This window comes from Ixodes scapularis, unplaced genomic scaffold, assembly GCF_016920785.2.
Source record: "Ixodes scapularis isolate PalLabHiFi unplaced genomic scaffold, ASM1692078v2 PGA_scaffold1__304_contigs__length_218370807, whole genome shotgun sequence".
Classification (NCBI taxonomy): domain Eukaryota; kingdom Metazoa; phylum Arthropoda; class Arachnida; order Ixodida; family Ixodidae; genus Ixodes; species Ixodes scapularis.
In genome coordinates, this window is record NW_024609846.1 from 192,442,051 (window position 1) to 192,459,606 (window position 17,556).

Genomic DNA, 17,556 nt, shown 5'->3' on the forward strand with positions numbered 1-17,556 from the left:
AGATCAGTTGAGCTGAGAATTGCGAGGACAATTGCACCATGTAATTCAGGCTTCGGCGTCGATTTTGTAGCCTTCGCGCAGCGAGGGTCAAACGTCACAATATGAGCGCAAAGTTTGAGAGGTGTAACAAGCCCTGCCCATTTTGCTGTGGCCACTAAACTACTCAGAAAATTTTGAAAGAGCACGGGGACTCACACCGATGCTGACAACATCGTATTCCACTTGTTTGTTGACGGCTGATATTGAACAATGAAAAAACGGTGAGTGCGCAGGCGAGCTGTTGGAAGTTGATCATGATGCAGAATACCGGAGACTGTGGAAAAAGCTGGGAAACTTGGTCGAAGAAAAAAGAGAGGAGAAAAGAACGTCTAAAACTCAGCCACTGCGTTTATTTCCTCAAAGACTTATATACCCACAACCTAATCACCGACCACCGACGTCACAAAGTCAACCTTTGTTACACAATTCTACCCACACTGATCTTCACCACAACCGTAAATGGTGACCTCAGTCATAATCTGAAAACTTGGGACCTTGAACAAAAGAAACACAACAAAACAAACAAGCGGATCCACTTCCCTTACAGCCGTAGTCTGAAAGGGCTGCGTTTTATCTAAACGAGAACTGATATGACCTCCAACTGAACTCCTGCTCCCCAAGATGACTCACTGCACGTTCAAAAAAAAAAAAATTGACAAAACATTACATTTTAAGAAACTTCTTGGAACTACTTCCGAGTTGCATCGACATCGAAGCATGGCTGATACAATTACCCATGGATTTGATACGAACTGTCTCTCTTATGAGTATCTTAGTATTGTTGCGCTCTCTGTGAAAACAATGTCAGTTTGCGACCAATGTGCTGATACAGTCGTTGCACTCACTCATGTGTTTAGCAATCTCTGAATTGGGTGCGTCTACTTTTACATTTCTTTTGTGCTCAACCAATCTATCATTCACACACCTTGTCGTTCGACACACATAGTTGAAATCGAATTTCAGTGGCATTTCATAGACAACGCCTTGCTTGCAATCTACCGACCTATCACGGTGCGTTTTCCGACACACTTTTTGACTCGTCTGAAACGGTGTCAAACGGTTCAGTTTAAAGTCGCTACATCTATCCTAAATGTTTTTGCGAATGATTTAAGGTTATGAGAAATTGCAGGAAAATGCGGAACAACCGCATAATGCTTTTTCGCTTCCTTTTCTGGTCGTTGTTTAGCCTTTTGCTGCAATTCCAATTGTCTTTTTACGAACACACTGTCATAGCCTGCATCTTCTAACCTTGACCACTGCCTTTCTACCGCACAACCCATAAAATTGGAACGCGAATAATCCAAAGCATTGCCTATTAGAGATCTGACTACACCTGCTTTTACTGATTTAGCATTTCAACTTTTCCTACTCAAAAGAGGTTTTCCGGCAAGTTTTCTGTACTCCCAACATAAACTCCACGTGAATGCTTAGGTCCAGACTCTGTAGAATACCATTGTCCGACTTTTCTAAAGTGAAATTAAGTTCCGACGCTATCCGTTCCAAATCAATTACATCCTCTTCGTAAAATGAGCAGATCAATATGTCATCGACATACCTCCTTACAAAACCCGTATTCGATGAAATACAGTTCAGTTTATCTGTTACGGCAGCATCCATGTTGTTAAGGCATATTTCTGCTAGCATTGGAGCAACTGATTAACCTATACATACGCCAACTCTTTGTATGAATCTATGTTCATTGCACTCGACCACCGTTGCCTGAAGATACAGATCCAGAATGGAAAGAAAACTATCCACCGTTATTCCTGAGTTGAACTGAAAATGAACCAAATTCAATTCCAAAGTCTCACAAACCCTTTGCATTAGACGTGCCTTTTCTAGCGAATAAGATAAGTCCTTTGTGTTCATGGAGACTACAGAACATCTCTTTCCACGAACTCCTTTCAGGATACTGATCAATTCGTTCAAATTCTTAGGGGCCAGATTTTTTTCAAGCTGCACAAGATTCAACCCTTGTTGAAGAAATCGCGAGATGGTGTGCTGCCACGTTCCGCTCTCGTTCACCACTACACGAAAGAGCATGTCTACTTTTTGTTGTAAATGAACGTGCAATTACTTAATTTGCGGTGCAGGGGTTCAGATTGGAGGTTATATCAGTTCTAGTTTAGATAAAGCGCAGCCCTTTCAGGACTCCGGCTGGAAGGGAAGTGGATCCGTGTGCTTGTTTTCTTGTGTTTCTTTTGTTCAAGGTCCCAAGTTTTCAGTTTGGGATTGGAGTTACCGTTTACGGTTGAGGGGGAGACCAGTGTGGGTAGAATTGCATAACAAAGGTTGACTTTGTGACGTCGGTGGTCGGTGATTCGGTTGTGGGTATATAAGGCTTTGAGGAAATAAACGCAGTTGCAGAGTTTGAGGCGTTCTTTTCCCCCGTCCTTTTTCTTCGACCTAGCTTCCCAGCTTTTACTACAGTCTCAGGTATTCTACATCACGATGTTGAACCTTCTTCCCCGCACCCCTTCGCACTTCTAGGCGCCGCAGTATAAAGAGCCTCGATTTAGGGGAGAGAGCAACTCAAACCATAAAGAGCGTTTGCAATTGAATGGCGGTCGTCTCCTGCGCCCATTGGCTGTAAGTGCGCATGCGTTGCGTTTTCAAGTGAGCTGGCAGAAAGGCGTAGTTTTTTGAAGACAAACGCAGCTCATAGAGCACGATTGAGTAGTTGGAGACACACTGAAATCTAGGCATACGATACAAACATGACTCGGTTTATCCGTGGATGAGTTCAGCAAGCAACCGCACATTTTTAAAACGGTCCTGTATAAAAACAAATCATGCAATTAATTGGTAACTTAGTACGTGTTCTTTTTACACATTCTGAAAGCGCAGCACAAAAGTGTTTGTTTCATAAATATTGACCCCAGTCATGGGGTCGAGTGACAGAGTGCGGGATCACTAAAGAAATACGGTTAAACATTTGCACGAAATATCGAAAAGATATTGCCTGATGTTTAAATATTCATGCAGCCCCGGCCTTCGGCTTCTTGTGCGAGCTGGTGTCGTGGAAAATCCTCCTGGTGACCTCTACATTGTTGACGTCTTCTGGGATCATGGCCTGTTACTTCTGCACGAGTGTGTCCCTAGTTATTTTTTTCTATGGCGTTGTTCACGGTAAGAACCTTTGTTTGAGCCATATAAAATATTACTCTGAAAGTAACTCCTTCTATTCATTTTCTTATACAGCAAGAAACACGGACAGCGCAAAAACACTTCATAGTGCATAATGACATTTACGAAACCCTACTTTTAACCAAGTCCCCATAATTGGCTATGTATTTTCGCCAGCAATGACCAAGAACTTCCATACCGCTCCCCGGTTAAAGTCTGTACTGATGGAGGAGACCTAATGCTTCGAAGCACAAAAGACGGCATCGCGGCTAGAATTATGTTTCCCACGCGGTTCATCTTTCGTCGTCCTGAAGTGATAGAAGTCATAAGGTGCCGAAACCTGGCTGTATAGGTATTGCTTCAGGACAGCCCAAACACAAGTGGCAAGGTGCTGCGCGGTCTTCGAACTGGTGTAAAACCTGGCGTTATTGTGTTACGTTTTACTTGCTCTCTTGCATGATCCTATCAGGTCGGGCATTTAGCTCAGTCTGCGTCGCACTGTAGCATTCTAAGGTACAAAGTTTTGTGGTAGTAATAGGCCGATTCGAGCGGATGAGCTGGTCGAGTCCCCTTTTATTTTGCGGTATGACACTTGTACATGGCCATCCTAAACGTGGCTTGTCTTTCACGTCGCAGTCGCCAGTCCTAAGACGAGCGGCCCGTCACTTCATATCAAATGTGCGATTTCCGTAAACGTCAAGCATGCAGGAATTCAATTGCACACTTTGGTGTTATGCGCACGTTAATGTCAGATGCCATTTCGTCAGAGTGCCCCAGCACTGCCATTGGCCGCAAGTAACGACATTTACTTAGTATTGCCGAGAAGGGTAAACCCCGTCTGTGTACTACCACCGTCCTCTTGTATCGGCCTGAACCACTGATCTCTATGACAATTGCTGGATCGCGTTTGCCCGCCCCGCGAATGCGGCCACTGGCAGCCATCGTTTTGGTAGAGTTGTATCACCTCTAGACAAGGTACAGTTGCTGCAGCCACTATCATCCATCCATGGCAGACAGCGTTGTGGCAGTTGTGGTGGCAGGCTGCCATCAAAATAGCGTGGGTGAAATTTCGTGCTTGATTGAAATTGCTTGACGAAACATAATTTTGAAACCTGGCGTGAACGGTGGCCCGATCCTTGAGGACCCGGTGAACGTTTCATGAAATCGCAGCACCGGGGAAAAGCAGCCCAGCACGCGTCGAAAGTCCCATCGAAAGAAGTACCGAAAGCAGACGCCGGTACGCGTAGTCTGCTTTCGATGCAAGCTGCGCTGCTTTCCACCGGTGCTGGGCTTTCGTAGAACTTTCGCGAAGTCCTCAAAGGTGAGGCTACCTTTAACGCCGGGCTTCAATAATTTGCTTCCTCGAACAACCTCAATCAAGCACGAAATATCACCCACGGTACAGTGAACTAGATCCACGGCTATTTTATGGTAGCCTGCAGCCATTGTGCTGTCCGTCATATTACTATGATCGCTAGAGATGATATAACTCTACCAAAAAGATGGCCGACCGTGGCCGCACTCCCGTCCATAGGCGGAGCTGGCCAAACGCAATCCAGCAAATATACATAGAGATCAGTGGCCTGAACTAACATAATAAAATAGGAGTAGGGCTGTGCGAAGAGTTGCTGGAATCGAATAGCACTGCATCACTCATAGCCATTACACTGCAAAGAAAGGCTACAGTGTACCGGCTCGCTTTCCACTGTTGAAGTTAGGAATGATGCGACGCTATTCGATTTGAAGCAATATTCGTTCACCCCCCAAAAAAAGGTATTACTTTTGAAGCAACCCTTGTACTTATGCACCTTTCCAGCACTTATCATCCAGGTAAAAAATAAATGCCGACTCATTGCGCTGTGGATGCGCGCGCTGCATTCTAGTTTCGAATAAGTCTACTTCTCGCACTCAGAGTGCGCCCAGCACCCTTGCGGATAAAGGAAGTAGAGCGCGGAACACGGTTACTAGAATTGTCTCCAGTGTCTTGCAACATTAGAACTGCAGAATAGGCTTTCTCCCAAAATTCCCAGAGACAATTTCTGTCACTATGTTTTCAGTACAAATTCGCCATTTTTCTTGCGTCATAAAAAAGGCAGGAGTGCCTGCCAGCTCCTTTTTTTTTCTTTTTTTAATTCGAGCTCACAAAATCAAAGCTTGACCTAATGCACAAAACTCCTTGGCGCATTGGGCATTGGTGGAGCCTTGCATTTTACGGACGGTGCATGTACTGCAGTATTTATACTGAAACAGACTTTAATATGGCGCATAATGATGGTACATATAACATTGTTTCATTGAGTGTGTTATAATACCGTTTTCCAGTTACAAGCTTCATGTGCTTCGCTACTTTTACTACATTTTAGCACACGATCGACTTTTCAGGTGGCACTGTATGCGGAATTTTTATCATCGTGGATGTCCTGTGCTGCCAATGCTTCGTGAAGTGGCGAACCACTGCCTGCTCCCTGTCCTGGGCCCTCTGGTCCCTGGGAACTTACTTTACCCCTCAGCTGGCGAACTATGTCCTCAACGAATACGGCGCGCCCGAAATGTTCCTATTCATTGGGGCCCTCACACTGAACGTTTTGCCTTGTGCCTTCGTCCTCAAACGTCCGCCTTGGATGAATCGCCAAGCATTTTTCAAAGCAGGTGGTGATTGTGAGAAGCTGGGAGAAGGATCGCTTGAGGCGGTGTCAACAACAAAATTCAATGAAAGTATAAACCTAAAAAACTACAAACTACTCAACGTCGAAGAAGCCCTAATCAACGAGCAGGAGATAAGAAATTGCCCGGACATCGTACCGTCTCCCAGAGAAAAAAATATAATAGATCCTTCGGGGCGAGACTTATATCCCAAAGATACGCAAATGACTGCAGCTTCCACTAGCTCTAGCGTCTTCTTCAAAGGCGTATTAAGTGTGTTTCTCTCGCCCATATTTCACATAGACGCAATTGGCTGGACACTTATCGACTACACAAATAGCGCTTTCATTTTAGTGCACATCGACATGGCTCGAGACAGAGGCATAGACGGGAGCCAAGCAGTGTATCTCCTTCACGCTTATTCTTCTACGAGCTTCCTCATGCGCCTTCTCGGAGCTCACATCGTGGACAGGGGTTATCTGACACTACGGTCCGCCTTTCTGTTGAGTTTTCTGGGTACCTCTCTTGCGTGTATCTTCATGGCCTTTTCTAGAAAGTTGGCCTTCCTCCTACTGTGTTCCCTGCTCTTGGGCCTCAATCAAGGCTTTGTAATCGCTGTGCCATCCCCAATGCTGGTAAAAGACTTCCCGGACCAGCCTATTCCTATCATGCTTGGTGGTGTACTCTTCATTGACGGCCTGGCGATGACGACTTTGCCTTCACTTGTTGGTAAGAATCCGTTCTTTAGCCTAATTAGTGGCTTATATAGCTTTTTTCTCGTACTCTCGTCCCCGGCCACCTGGTAGACCTACGCGGGATGGGTGACAAGAAAATAACAAAATATTTCAACATGTAAATATAAAAAAATAGAGGTGAGGCGAAACGAGTACGGTTGGCGGTTACGGTTATACCCTGAATGTGTTATGTTAGTGCGGATACGGCAAAATGCTTTAGACTATACTGGAAATGAGAAGATTCAAGATGGCGGCGCCCACGTAAGAAAGGTATATAAAGGAATGTGAATATCGAATATCTCTTTGAATCGAATAGCGGGGTTTCATTCCTAGCTTCAACTCTGTTAGGAATCCGGGTATGTCATGGCATTCCCATCCCCCAAAAGGTTATGATTGACGCAGCATTATCCAGTTCGAACACCTACTCGGAAACTCTGAATGATGTATAATAAGAAAAATATTTAACCAATTTCTTTGAGGGTCCCCGGGGTTATATCAGCTTTGAAACTGAGCTTTAAATGTATCCCACTTCCAAATATATTTGAGACTATAAATATTTATTAAAGCGGCATACACAATATGCCAAACTACCCTCGCACCAAGCAAACCGCTCGCAACGTAGGTTGACTTGCTAAAAGAGCTGCCTTCACATTTATGAAACAGTAGAATTAAGCACGCAAAAAAAGGACGCTGGGAAATCACGCGAACGGTGACATTTGTTTCAGGTGTTTCCTTTACAGCAGTTACTTTTGCAGACACCATTCTTCCCAGACCGTAAAATACACTCGCTGCATGCTCTTTGGTGCCTGGGTAATTTAATATAAGAACGCAAAATTGCGTAGAACTATGTGGCACTCATCATTAAAACCAATTCCTGGTACAGTCGCTGCTGCTTAAGAAATTCAGCTTGTTGAGAGTCCCGAGCAGGTTGTTGTCGCTCCTTGACCATAGAAATTGCGGCATTAGCCAATAAGAACGGCGAAACACAAATCCCGAAGCGGCAAGCATGAACACAAGCAGCCGGGCCGTGAGTTTATTAACCTGCCGGTAATTATAGTCGAATTTGTTTAACGTGATTAAAATATTATAATTATATTAATAGACTAAAGTGTTATGAATTGACGATGAGAATATTAACACACTAGTATCATGGTACCGTTTCTATTCCTGTCATAATTGATATTAGATGTATGTTTAGTCGCTAATCGCTGAGTATTTGATTACTGTTCTAGTTGGCAGTTCTGTCTCACCTACGATTACTTGACTTGTAGAAACCCGTACATGTAGTAGTCTATTCGCACCTGTAGAATTAACCTATGATTAGGAATGAGACAACATTGCTAACGTGACCATAATCAGCAATATATGGGTAGCTATCATGTCTTTTTATTGAAGCGCTTGTATGTATGGTCTGATGAAATCGTGAAAATTTCGATAGGTGGAATCGAAAACTAGGATGCCGCAAGAAGCCAAGAAAACTGTTAAACAGAAAGCAAAGACCTTTCCGTCTTCGCTGGCGCTTAATCTTTTCCTGATAATCATGCACCAAAAGCATTAAAAAAATCATCACAAAAAAAACATTACAAGGGCATATTAAGCCATTTTACTATGAGTGACCAATTAAATGGTTAGCATACCTTGTCGGTTTAAAAAGGTAAAGACAATGAATGAGTATACGGTAGCTGCATACTTCTGACGCCCCATTTGTCTAAATGTAGTGCACTGCGCGACCATGTTAGAGCGAAGAAACGATTGCGAATATGTCTTGTTTCTCTCACAACTGAAGGTTTATGGTGAAGTTTTATAACGACCCTGAAGAACATCATAAGCCGCAGATTAGGTGTTAGTAATACATCTAGGTGGAACATAAAAATGAGCCCAAGTCTTGTTCGCGCTAAACGTTTCGCACAGTCAACTCAAGTGCTTCTATTTCAAATCATCCCTGTTTGTTTCTCTCTTTCAGGTTATTTTCGAGACAACAGTGGAATCTACGACGGTCTCTTTTATACCCTGTCGGCTGCAAGTTTGTTCGTAGCCATTCTCTGGACACTAAAACCATTACTTAAACGAAGACAGCTCGGGCTCCTCTGTCACCAACGCGTTTAGTCATCATCATCATCATCATCATTTATTTTCCTTGAGGGCCCGTGGTGCATTATACAAGGGGGTGGCAATAAAACAAAAACAAATGGAACAGTAAACACAATTATAACACTGTAAGCTAGCTAAGTAGATTAGATAAAAAGAGGGTAATCGGTTGAACACATTTAATAGTATCATTAATAGAAACGACTTTATGAGGTAGTGAATTCCAATCTTCGATGGCCAATGGTAGTGTGGAAGTCTGGTGAGAAACAGTTGATTATCAAATTGGACGTAATTTACATAGGTGATCTAGACGCGGGGAAATACGATGGGGAGGTGATAGCAGTGATTCTTTGAGGTGGCTATTGTGACAAACAAATTCGGTGGAGGAGAGAAAGGCGTGATACTCGGCGGTGAAGGGAAAGTGAATGAAGGTTAGCTGATTGCCGTAATCCTGGGATGCAGGTATATAATGAGTAGATGTTATAAATAAAACAAAGGGCTCTGTTTTGGACGTACTTCAGATTATTTGCAAGGTAGGACTGCCATGGGGACCATATAGATGAGGCGTATTCTAACTGCGGTATAATAATAGTTGTATACGCTAATCGTTTTACGGAGGGTGTAGCAAGTTTGAGGTTGCGGCGCAAATATCAGAGAGAACGGTTAGTGTCAAAAATAACAGAAGTTATATGAGTAGTCTATGGATAGGTCAGAGGTGAGATGAACACCCAGGTATTTATAAGATAAGCATGCTATTACTTTAGTGTTAGGGAGGTAATACGAAAATGGTGTGCGACGCGAACTGCGGGAAAATGATAGGGATCTACATTTATTGGAGTTTAACGACATCTGCCATTTTTCACACATAATGGATTACAGACTCTAGGTCTTCCTGAAGAGCATGATGATCATGGTATGAAAGAATGCGTCGGTAAATGACACAATCGTCGCCGAACAGGCGCACAGAAGAAGCGATATTAAGGTGGAGATTATCACTATAGATTAGGAACAGAAGGGGGCCAAGTACGGTTCCCTGGGGGCTTCTGACGTTACGGTAGAGGTGGGAGATTTTAATTTGTTAACGGAGGAATATTGCTTACGGTTAATTAGGAATTCAGAAATCCACTTAATAACAGAGGGATAAATATTAATATCGTTAAGCTTTGTTAAAAGACGTTGGTGGGGTACTTTGTCGAATGCTTTGGAGAAGTCAATGAAAATAGCGTCGGTCCGAATATTCAAATCGAAACTTGAATAAATATCAGTAAAGAAGGCGGTTAGCTGGGTTTCACAAGAGTAAGATTTACGAAATCCGTGCTGATGTTCAAAAAGAAGGTTATGAGAGTCAAGAAAGTTTATTATATTTGAGTAAAGTATATGCTCCATGAGCTTAGATGGAACACTGGTGAGAGAGATGGGACGGTAATTACTTATTAGTTGGCGATCACCAGTTTTGTGAACAGGTATTGCCGCTTCACAAAACTGAACAGGTAGTGAACAGCTAGTCTGATGAATTTTAAATTTATCGCAAAATATGCTGTGAAACTAATCAAATAATGAACATTACTATGATTTGCTACGGAACTGCATGCGCTTTGGGTTTTCAAATTATATATATATATATATATATATATATATATATATATATATATATATATATATATATATACATTTTTTTTAATGTCGCAATTAATACAACAGTCACGTTTCAGTCCGGAGGATCAACGCTACCATACGTGTCCACGCCCCGTTTTCGTATGATCGAAAAATAAGTGGAGAGTACAAGTGAAATCTCAAAACTCTCCCTCGAGCTTACACATCTGCCGAAGAGGTTAAATCTGCATGATATTGTATATTTCGAGATATATGTGGTCTGCCTCCGTGCCGCTGGGGTAAACCGCAAGGCATGTGCCGCACTTAAACTTAGAAGCAAGCAACAAAATAGAAGTATGTAGTAACGCTCACAAAACGATATGTGCTGCATGGGAAAGGGCAGTTATATTCAACATCTCATTATCCTGCGGTAGATGATGGATACGCCAAACTGGCCGTTGCTTTAATGAAGGAAGAAGATGAGATGCTGCTTCATTGAACAACCTCTCAGAAGAACACCTACTAGTTCATCCCATCGACAAGAGTGCCAATTCAATGCAAGGTTGCACACCATTTTATACATTGAATACGGCAGAGTCGCGGAAACATTGCAGAGAAGGAAAACGGTCACTCGCTCGCGTTCGCCTATTTTTTTCTTTTTTCTTGCGTCGTTCTCTACGCATGTTCAAAAGGTCTACCCATCTCTTTCCAGCTGACGCGTAATATATTCCTCTACCAAAAATCATCGGCGCACGACTTGTTATAAAGTGTTTCCGGATTTGTCTGTTTCGCATTAACGAACTATCCCCTCGCTACATCTGCTACCATGCTGCACACGCACTAAAATAAATCTGGTGTGTACCCTTTCCGGCAGCGCACTTGGGAGAGCCAATCGCCGTAGTCTACAAAGAGAACTCGGCGAATGACTTGCTTGAAATTATGTTTATGCCTAAAGAACAGTTTATGGTGTGACACTGAGCGTAACAGTTTACGTGTTTTGCTAGGAGGTCTATGCAAAAAGGTTTTTAACCGATAGCTGCTATGGGTTATTTACACCACTGAAAATGACGTCCGCTGTTGATGTTATAGTATTTGATTACCATGAAGATATTAACCTGAGACTTGAGTAGAAGAAATACATCTTTCTTTTAGTGGAAGAGAAAGTAACAAGGACAGACCGCATCTTCACACTGTCTGTTCCTGTTCCTTTGTCTTCCACTGAGAAAAAAAATAAAAAAAACATTTCCTTCTTCTTGCCCAGTCTCGAGTTAATACCATCATGGTAAACTTCCACCAGCTCGCCTGCGCACTAGCCGTAATTTAGTATTTGATGTTTTGGTTGTAGATGCTGTCGGTGTTGATGCTGTCGTTGTTGACGCTGTCATTGTTGATGCTGTAGTGGTTGATGCTGTAGTGGTTGATGATGTAGTTCTTGATGATATAGTTGTTGATGATGTAGTTGTTGATGCTGTGGTTGTTGATGCTGTAGTTGTTGATGCTGTAGTTGTTGATGCTGTAGTTGTTGATGCTGTGCTTGTTAATGCTGTAGTCGTTGATGATGTAGTTGTTGATGCGGTCGTTGGTGATGCTGTCTTTGCTGATGTCGTTGTTGCTGCTGCCGTTGCTGGGGCTTTAGTTTGCGACGTAGGGTGTTCCTTGTTGAAGCTGCCAAATTCTGTAAGGAGATCGCCCGCCACCCGCGGGAATCAAATCTGGGTCCGCTGCGTGTGGAGCTGAGGCGTTACCACTGAGCTAGGCCACAGCTCTTCTTTTTTTTTTTTTATCAGCACGTATTTACGAGTGCACAATTAAACGTACGCTACCCGGTGCTTTCGGGCGTAGCTGTCAGATTAAAATTGGTTCTTTTCAGACATGCTTTCCAACACATTTGCTCAATCGAGCATAGCCTGGTTGTACATAGACATATTGTTGATTTGTGAAATCATCTCAATAAAGAGGTTACGTGCTGACTTTGGTGGTTGTTCAGCCAGGGGCGGATCCAGAACTCCGGTTTGGGGGGGGGGGGGGTGATTCGTGTGCGTGTGTGTGTGTGGGGGGGGGGGGATCTAAAGTAAGATAAACAGGACCCTGGTTGTGCCTTTTGTTTTAGCCGCCGCAGAACCACACTCCGCCGACGGCCCCTAGATGTGCGCTGCTGCGCCGAGTTAATGGCTCCAAGCCGTGCTTTGAAACCGACGCCGCGGACATCAGTCTCGGTTGAAGCGACGTAGTGGTTCTCTAAGTTCAGAGTACAAGTGTGCCTGCTGGTGCGACCTGCCCTATTTTGAACCCTCGCGCTTGAGTACCGAGCCTTCTACCACCTGGCAGGCCGGTGGTAGGATTTGTTTCGGGGGGATTCGACTTTGTTTGGGCCGCCCCCGTCACTCCCCCCCCCCCCCCCCTCCCCCTTGGATCCGCCCCTGCGTTCAGCGAGTGTCATAGGCAAACGGGACTTGCACATACTAAACAACGCAAGAAGCATAATTCAATTGTACAACACAATCATGCTGTTTGACAGGAAGAAAACGTATCCAGTATGCTGTTATACAAACATTTTTATAGTCCCTTTCAGGATATCCCACAGAAATATCGTATCCTAACAATACAAAAAGGGATCCTCTTTCGTTTCAGGTTCCTCACACAATAGGCAGTTGATCCCTCCAGGAACAAATGAATCCCCTTCTCCCAACCAGATTTTCACTTGCAAGCTAGCAGTGTGTAAGCGAAAGAAAAAATGAAAGACGTTTACAAAATCTTTGTAATACGAAATTAGAGCGCATCTCTTGAGGTATTTTCATTTTGCGATATACCGTGGTAAACAATTTGAGAAAGAAATATAAATATATGTGTACAAATATAGATCATTCCCCCCACATACTGGTTCTGCACCCTCCTTTTCTTCCGTGCCCTTGTCCTTCCGCGTACCCTTTCCTCCGTACCCTCCCCTCCTCCCACAGATTCCCCGCTAAATTTAGATGGAAAATTGACTCCACGTGCCCTCAACATCAATTCAATTACTCCGCTGAATTTAGGGGAAAAAGGACGCCACATGACTTCGTGTCCCGTCACTAATAAACAAATTCAGTTTCTTCGTTATATTTAGCGGGAAAATTGACGTCACGTGATCTCAACACCAATTCAATTCCCCGATAAATTTAGCGGGAAAATTGAATTGGTGTGTAGGACTGTGACGTTCCATAATGAAACTCTACGCATTCAGTTTCCCCGTTAAATTTAGCGGTACAAACATACGATACCTTTGTCAGGTATTGTAAGTTTGCCGCCAGCCGCGCACGTTAGGCGAGCGAGGGAGCGTGGGAAGCCTCGAGGACAAGTGGAGCCATCTGTGAGATGCGGTCGGAAACCAGCATTCCTCCTGCTGCTTCTCACTTACGGCGTCCTCTCAAAGACTAAAGCAGTTTTTTACTTCTAACTTTTTATTCCGGTACTGGTAAGTTTTAAAACTTCGGCATCTTCCTCGAACGGCTGGGGCTACGTTCTGACATAGTTTGAGCTCTCCGAGATAGTTTATTTTTGCGCGGCGAAAAACAGGGTACGTGTGTCTCGTGGACGCACGGTATATATGCTATACTCCGCCGAAATTAATGCGCCTGAATATGATCATGCGCACATTATGTACCATATCTATTTTTATTTTCCCACCATGAAACGCACTATGCATAATTCTGCCTCTAGTTAATTCTCGCTCCTAAATTCGGAATACACTTAGCTTATTTCTTTAAGCGGTGTAGCGTCACGAATGAGTAAGGAAGTTATTTAAAATACAAAACACACAGTTAATAAAATGACACTGCCGCCTACTTTTTGTTACTTTTACTTTTCAAAATTTAAGACTTTCATACAAACATTTGATGCAATCCAAAGAACTCACTCGGGGCACCAACCTAATGGGGTCGTGCAACGATATTGGGCGTGAATGTTTCTTACTTTACAAAAATTAGTGGCACTCTATCACCCAAGTATACCCGCACTCAGCACCACTGAACAAGACCCGCTATTGTCGTCGCGCAATATCGGTATAAAACAACATTTTGATTCAGTCTGTCCTTCAGAAAACTCGATGACGTACTGACGGGGTCTCATTGTTGTCGTGGGCAAGGGGATTAGCAATTGATGATGATATTTCAATATAACTCATTGGTCGTGTTCACGCAGTGGTCGTGGACACGACCACTGCGTGAACACAAGTATTAAACTTGTGACGACCAATGCCTCGACAATGAATCTGGCAGTGTTCCGTGTCAAATGTGAAGGTCACGTGGCCACTTGTTTCAGCTGCGAGTCAAGGAGCAAAGCACCGCTATACTTCGTTTCAGCCAAAGTCCAGGCGCACTCGACCCTACGAGGTATTGGGACTTATCAAGCAGAGTCAAACGCGCAAGTGATTTTTTTGTTTGTCTATGATTAGTTAAGTGATGGTACAACGCGCACAGAAACTTGACGAACACCGAACACCACTATGATGGTACTGTTTTGACGCTGTCTGATTAGTTCCATCAGGTCGTAGCGTCGGCAGCGTCTGGACATAAGGTGAAACAAAGACCGTTAGTCTTCTGTTCTTTTTTTTGCGATTGCACCAATGTGGAGAAGAAAAAAAAAGTAACTCGTAATTCCTAGCTCATAAACATTGAAGATTAAGTCTAAGCGGTATTAAATGAGAGTACGAAAATTGGTGCACCGCCACTTTAAGTGCTAAGCTTTGATGCCTGTCAGAGTAAATGAAAAAAAAACTGCGCCGACGTTATGCTTGTGCTAATGGGGTCGCGTGGCTGACAGAGTTAAAGCAAATGGTTGCATTACGAATAGAAAAACAAGTATATTTAAACAGTTCGTTTAAATTGTGTTTGATAAAGCATCGCGTCAAACAAATCTCTCCAGTCAGTTGGGCAGTACCACATTTGTAAGCGCTCTCTCAGGGCCGGCTATACACCATCAAGCGCCCTGGTCAGACTCCGACCATGGCGCCCCCTCCCTTTCCCTTTTTATACGCCCCTATCTACTAGACACGACATCACGTTGGTTAGTAAACATGTGAGCAGTGACCAAACACGAGTGTTTTGTTACATGAGAACAGCGTTGCAGAAACGACTGGCGATCGAGCATATAGCGTCGTGTCGGACGCTGTATTGGAATAAATAGAAAAGCGAAGAAAATTTAAAAAAGGACGAGGGCGCCCTGCGGCAGCCCCATATTGATGGCTGCCTGGGTGACAGTCTAGATCGCCCACCCCTAGGTTGGTACTGCTCTTCATACCCTGGTCATCTTATTCAACTAACATCGTTGTTCTGAGTATTTTAAGCAAGCTTTTTTCAGATATAACTGCTACCACTTTTGAGTCGTGAAGACTTATCATACAGTCGCTTTGCGATTATTAATTATTAACCAGATAAATCGAACATCAAGCGTTCCTTTTTTTCTAGCCAACGTCCTTGTTGTCCCGTGTCGTGAAAAAAAATTCTCCTGAACGTTTATTTCGAGCAAATATTTCTTTTAATCCACTAAATGGGTATGAGGCAAGCCGCAAGATCTTTAATTACTGGGCGATATTCTTCATTAGGGCTTGAGGCAATCACTGGGTCACTGATCAGAAGCCTATATCAGAGAATAAAACCTGCCCAGCTTGGCACTTTCCGATAGATGAACAGGCTGGCTGGGCTAGATGGGCTTGCTTAGCAGCTGTGCAAACTGAACAGCACTGGCACCACGTGACATGGGCGAATAACTTGGTGAACTCACAACGTGCGCATAAGAGCAGCAGAAAGGAGGCAATTAGGAATGGAGGAGGAACATCAGTGTCGCGTTCCATACCACAGTTTTTCGGCCACACGGATCGGCGCCGCCATCTAATCGTTCAACTAATGGCTTGGTCAAGATTGCCGTCCTGAGACAATCCAAGTAACTCAGATACTTACCTTGACCTCACTCTTGGCAACGGTGTTTAAGGCTGAATTCCTGACGTTCTAAAAAATAATTTAAGTTTAAATTGCACAACGTAGTTGGCCGGTAATGAGAAAAAAGCCGAGACTAAAAATCATCAGTAAAATTACAGGTCACTATGGTCATCTATAAACACAGATCTCAAAGATTCCTTCATCAATTTTTAATTAAAAAAAACGAAAGATATGTACACTTTACAACTGAGTGGCATTCATTTCTTGAATTTCATGAGGCCCGAGGGCATACTTTAAACCAGTAACAGGATAATGTATTCTCTGTGGTTCTTTAAAATATAAGTTTCAGAAGTTGATGCAGCAGTTGCGTCAGCGCGTGTGACAAAAAATCTACAGAAGTCACTGCCGTTACTACGTATGTTACTATTACATTATTCACAAAACTATGCGCAGATCATCACCTTTATTACTGAGAAAGCTGGAGAGGGTGGAGAATGTTAGAGTCAGCGTAGTCTATTTCAATTAACCATACCAAATTGTCATCATTGAAAGCTCCTATTCAACAGAGCTGGAAACTTTGGAATAAATAATCGATATTTTTCCGAGTTTCTAGCGAAATTTAATTTCTATAGTTTTAATCAATATAACCCTACGTCTACTACTCTGGACACACAATTAAAGAAAGAAATCAAACAACTTAACTAAATTGTTTTGAAACAACTCTGTCGTGATATTCTCAGAAAGTATTCTTCAGCATTCAGAATGGTATTTTATTTACTTTTCTAGTCCTCATGAGGCGTTTAAGTTAAGTGTCGTAAATGTTTCGCACATTCAAACACTTCTATACAAATTCTTGTATGCGTATATGGGAGAAAACATAATGGAGCCATCCCAATATTGTACATGGGCAAATGTGTGATCAAATCACAGGAATAAGGTTGCACAAGTTCAACACTTACAAAAATTGCTCACGTCGTCTCATTTAAATTGAATTCCTTCTTGACCTGTTCACAAGATATGAGTGATTACGCTTTTTTTTATTTCTGCGCGAACAGTCCAATGAGGTAGATGGGCTTATAGCGATAAACCGGTATCTCGGTCACGAGGCAAAAGTGACCCCCATCACTGCAGCCATGTTCTACAATTTAGAACAATAGACACGTGACCGTACCAAATACTCAGGCTTTTACGCAAACCTCAGCCGATATTTATATTTTGATCGCTGTAAAAAAAAAAAAAAAAAAAAAAAAAAAACATGAATTATTTTTTTAATACTGTCAGCCCCAGAGATCAGTGTCTAGCTCCGATAAAAACACAAAATACAGCACCGCGGCTGACGGCATCTAGCGCAGCCATTGCGAAGCTGCCCGAGTCTTTATTGTAAAAGCACATTTTGGACTTAAAACTCCATAAACATAACT

General features: G+C 43.1%; 1 protein-coding gene across 1 annotated transcript in view; it reads left to right on the top strand.

The window, feature by feature from the left end:
• The window catches only part of LOC115329416 (monocarboxylate transporter 9), a 35,123-nt gene extending 26,475 nt beyond the window's left edge, over positions 1-8,648 (top strand). The window contains exons 2-4 of the mRNA XM_029991016.4: positions 3,025-3,168; positions 5,548-6,537; positions 8,506-8,648. Coding sequence (XP_029846876.2) covers positions 3,025-3,168; positions 5,548-6,537; positions 8,506-8,648 — 1,277 coding nt within the window. The remainder of the gene's footprint in view (positions 1-3,024; positions 3,169-5,547; positions 6,538-8,505) is intronic.
• Positions 8,649-17,556: the final 8,908 nt, after the last annotated feature.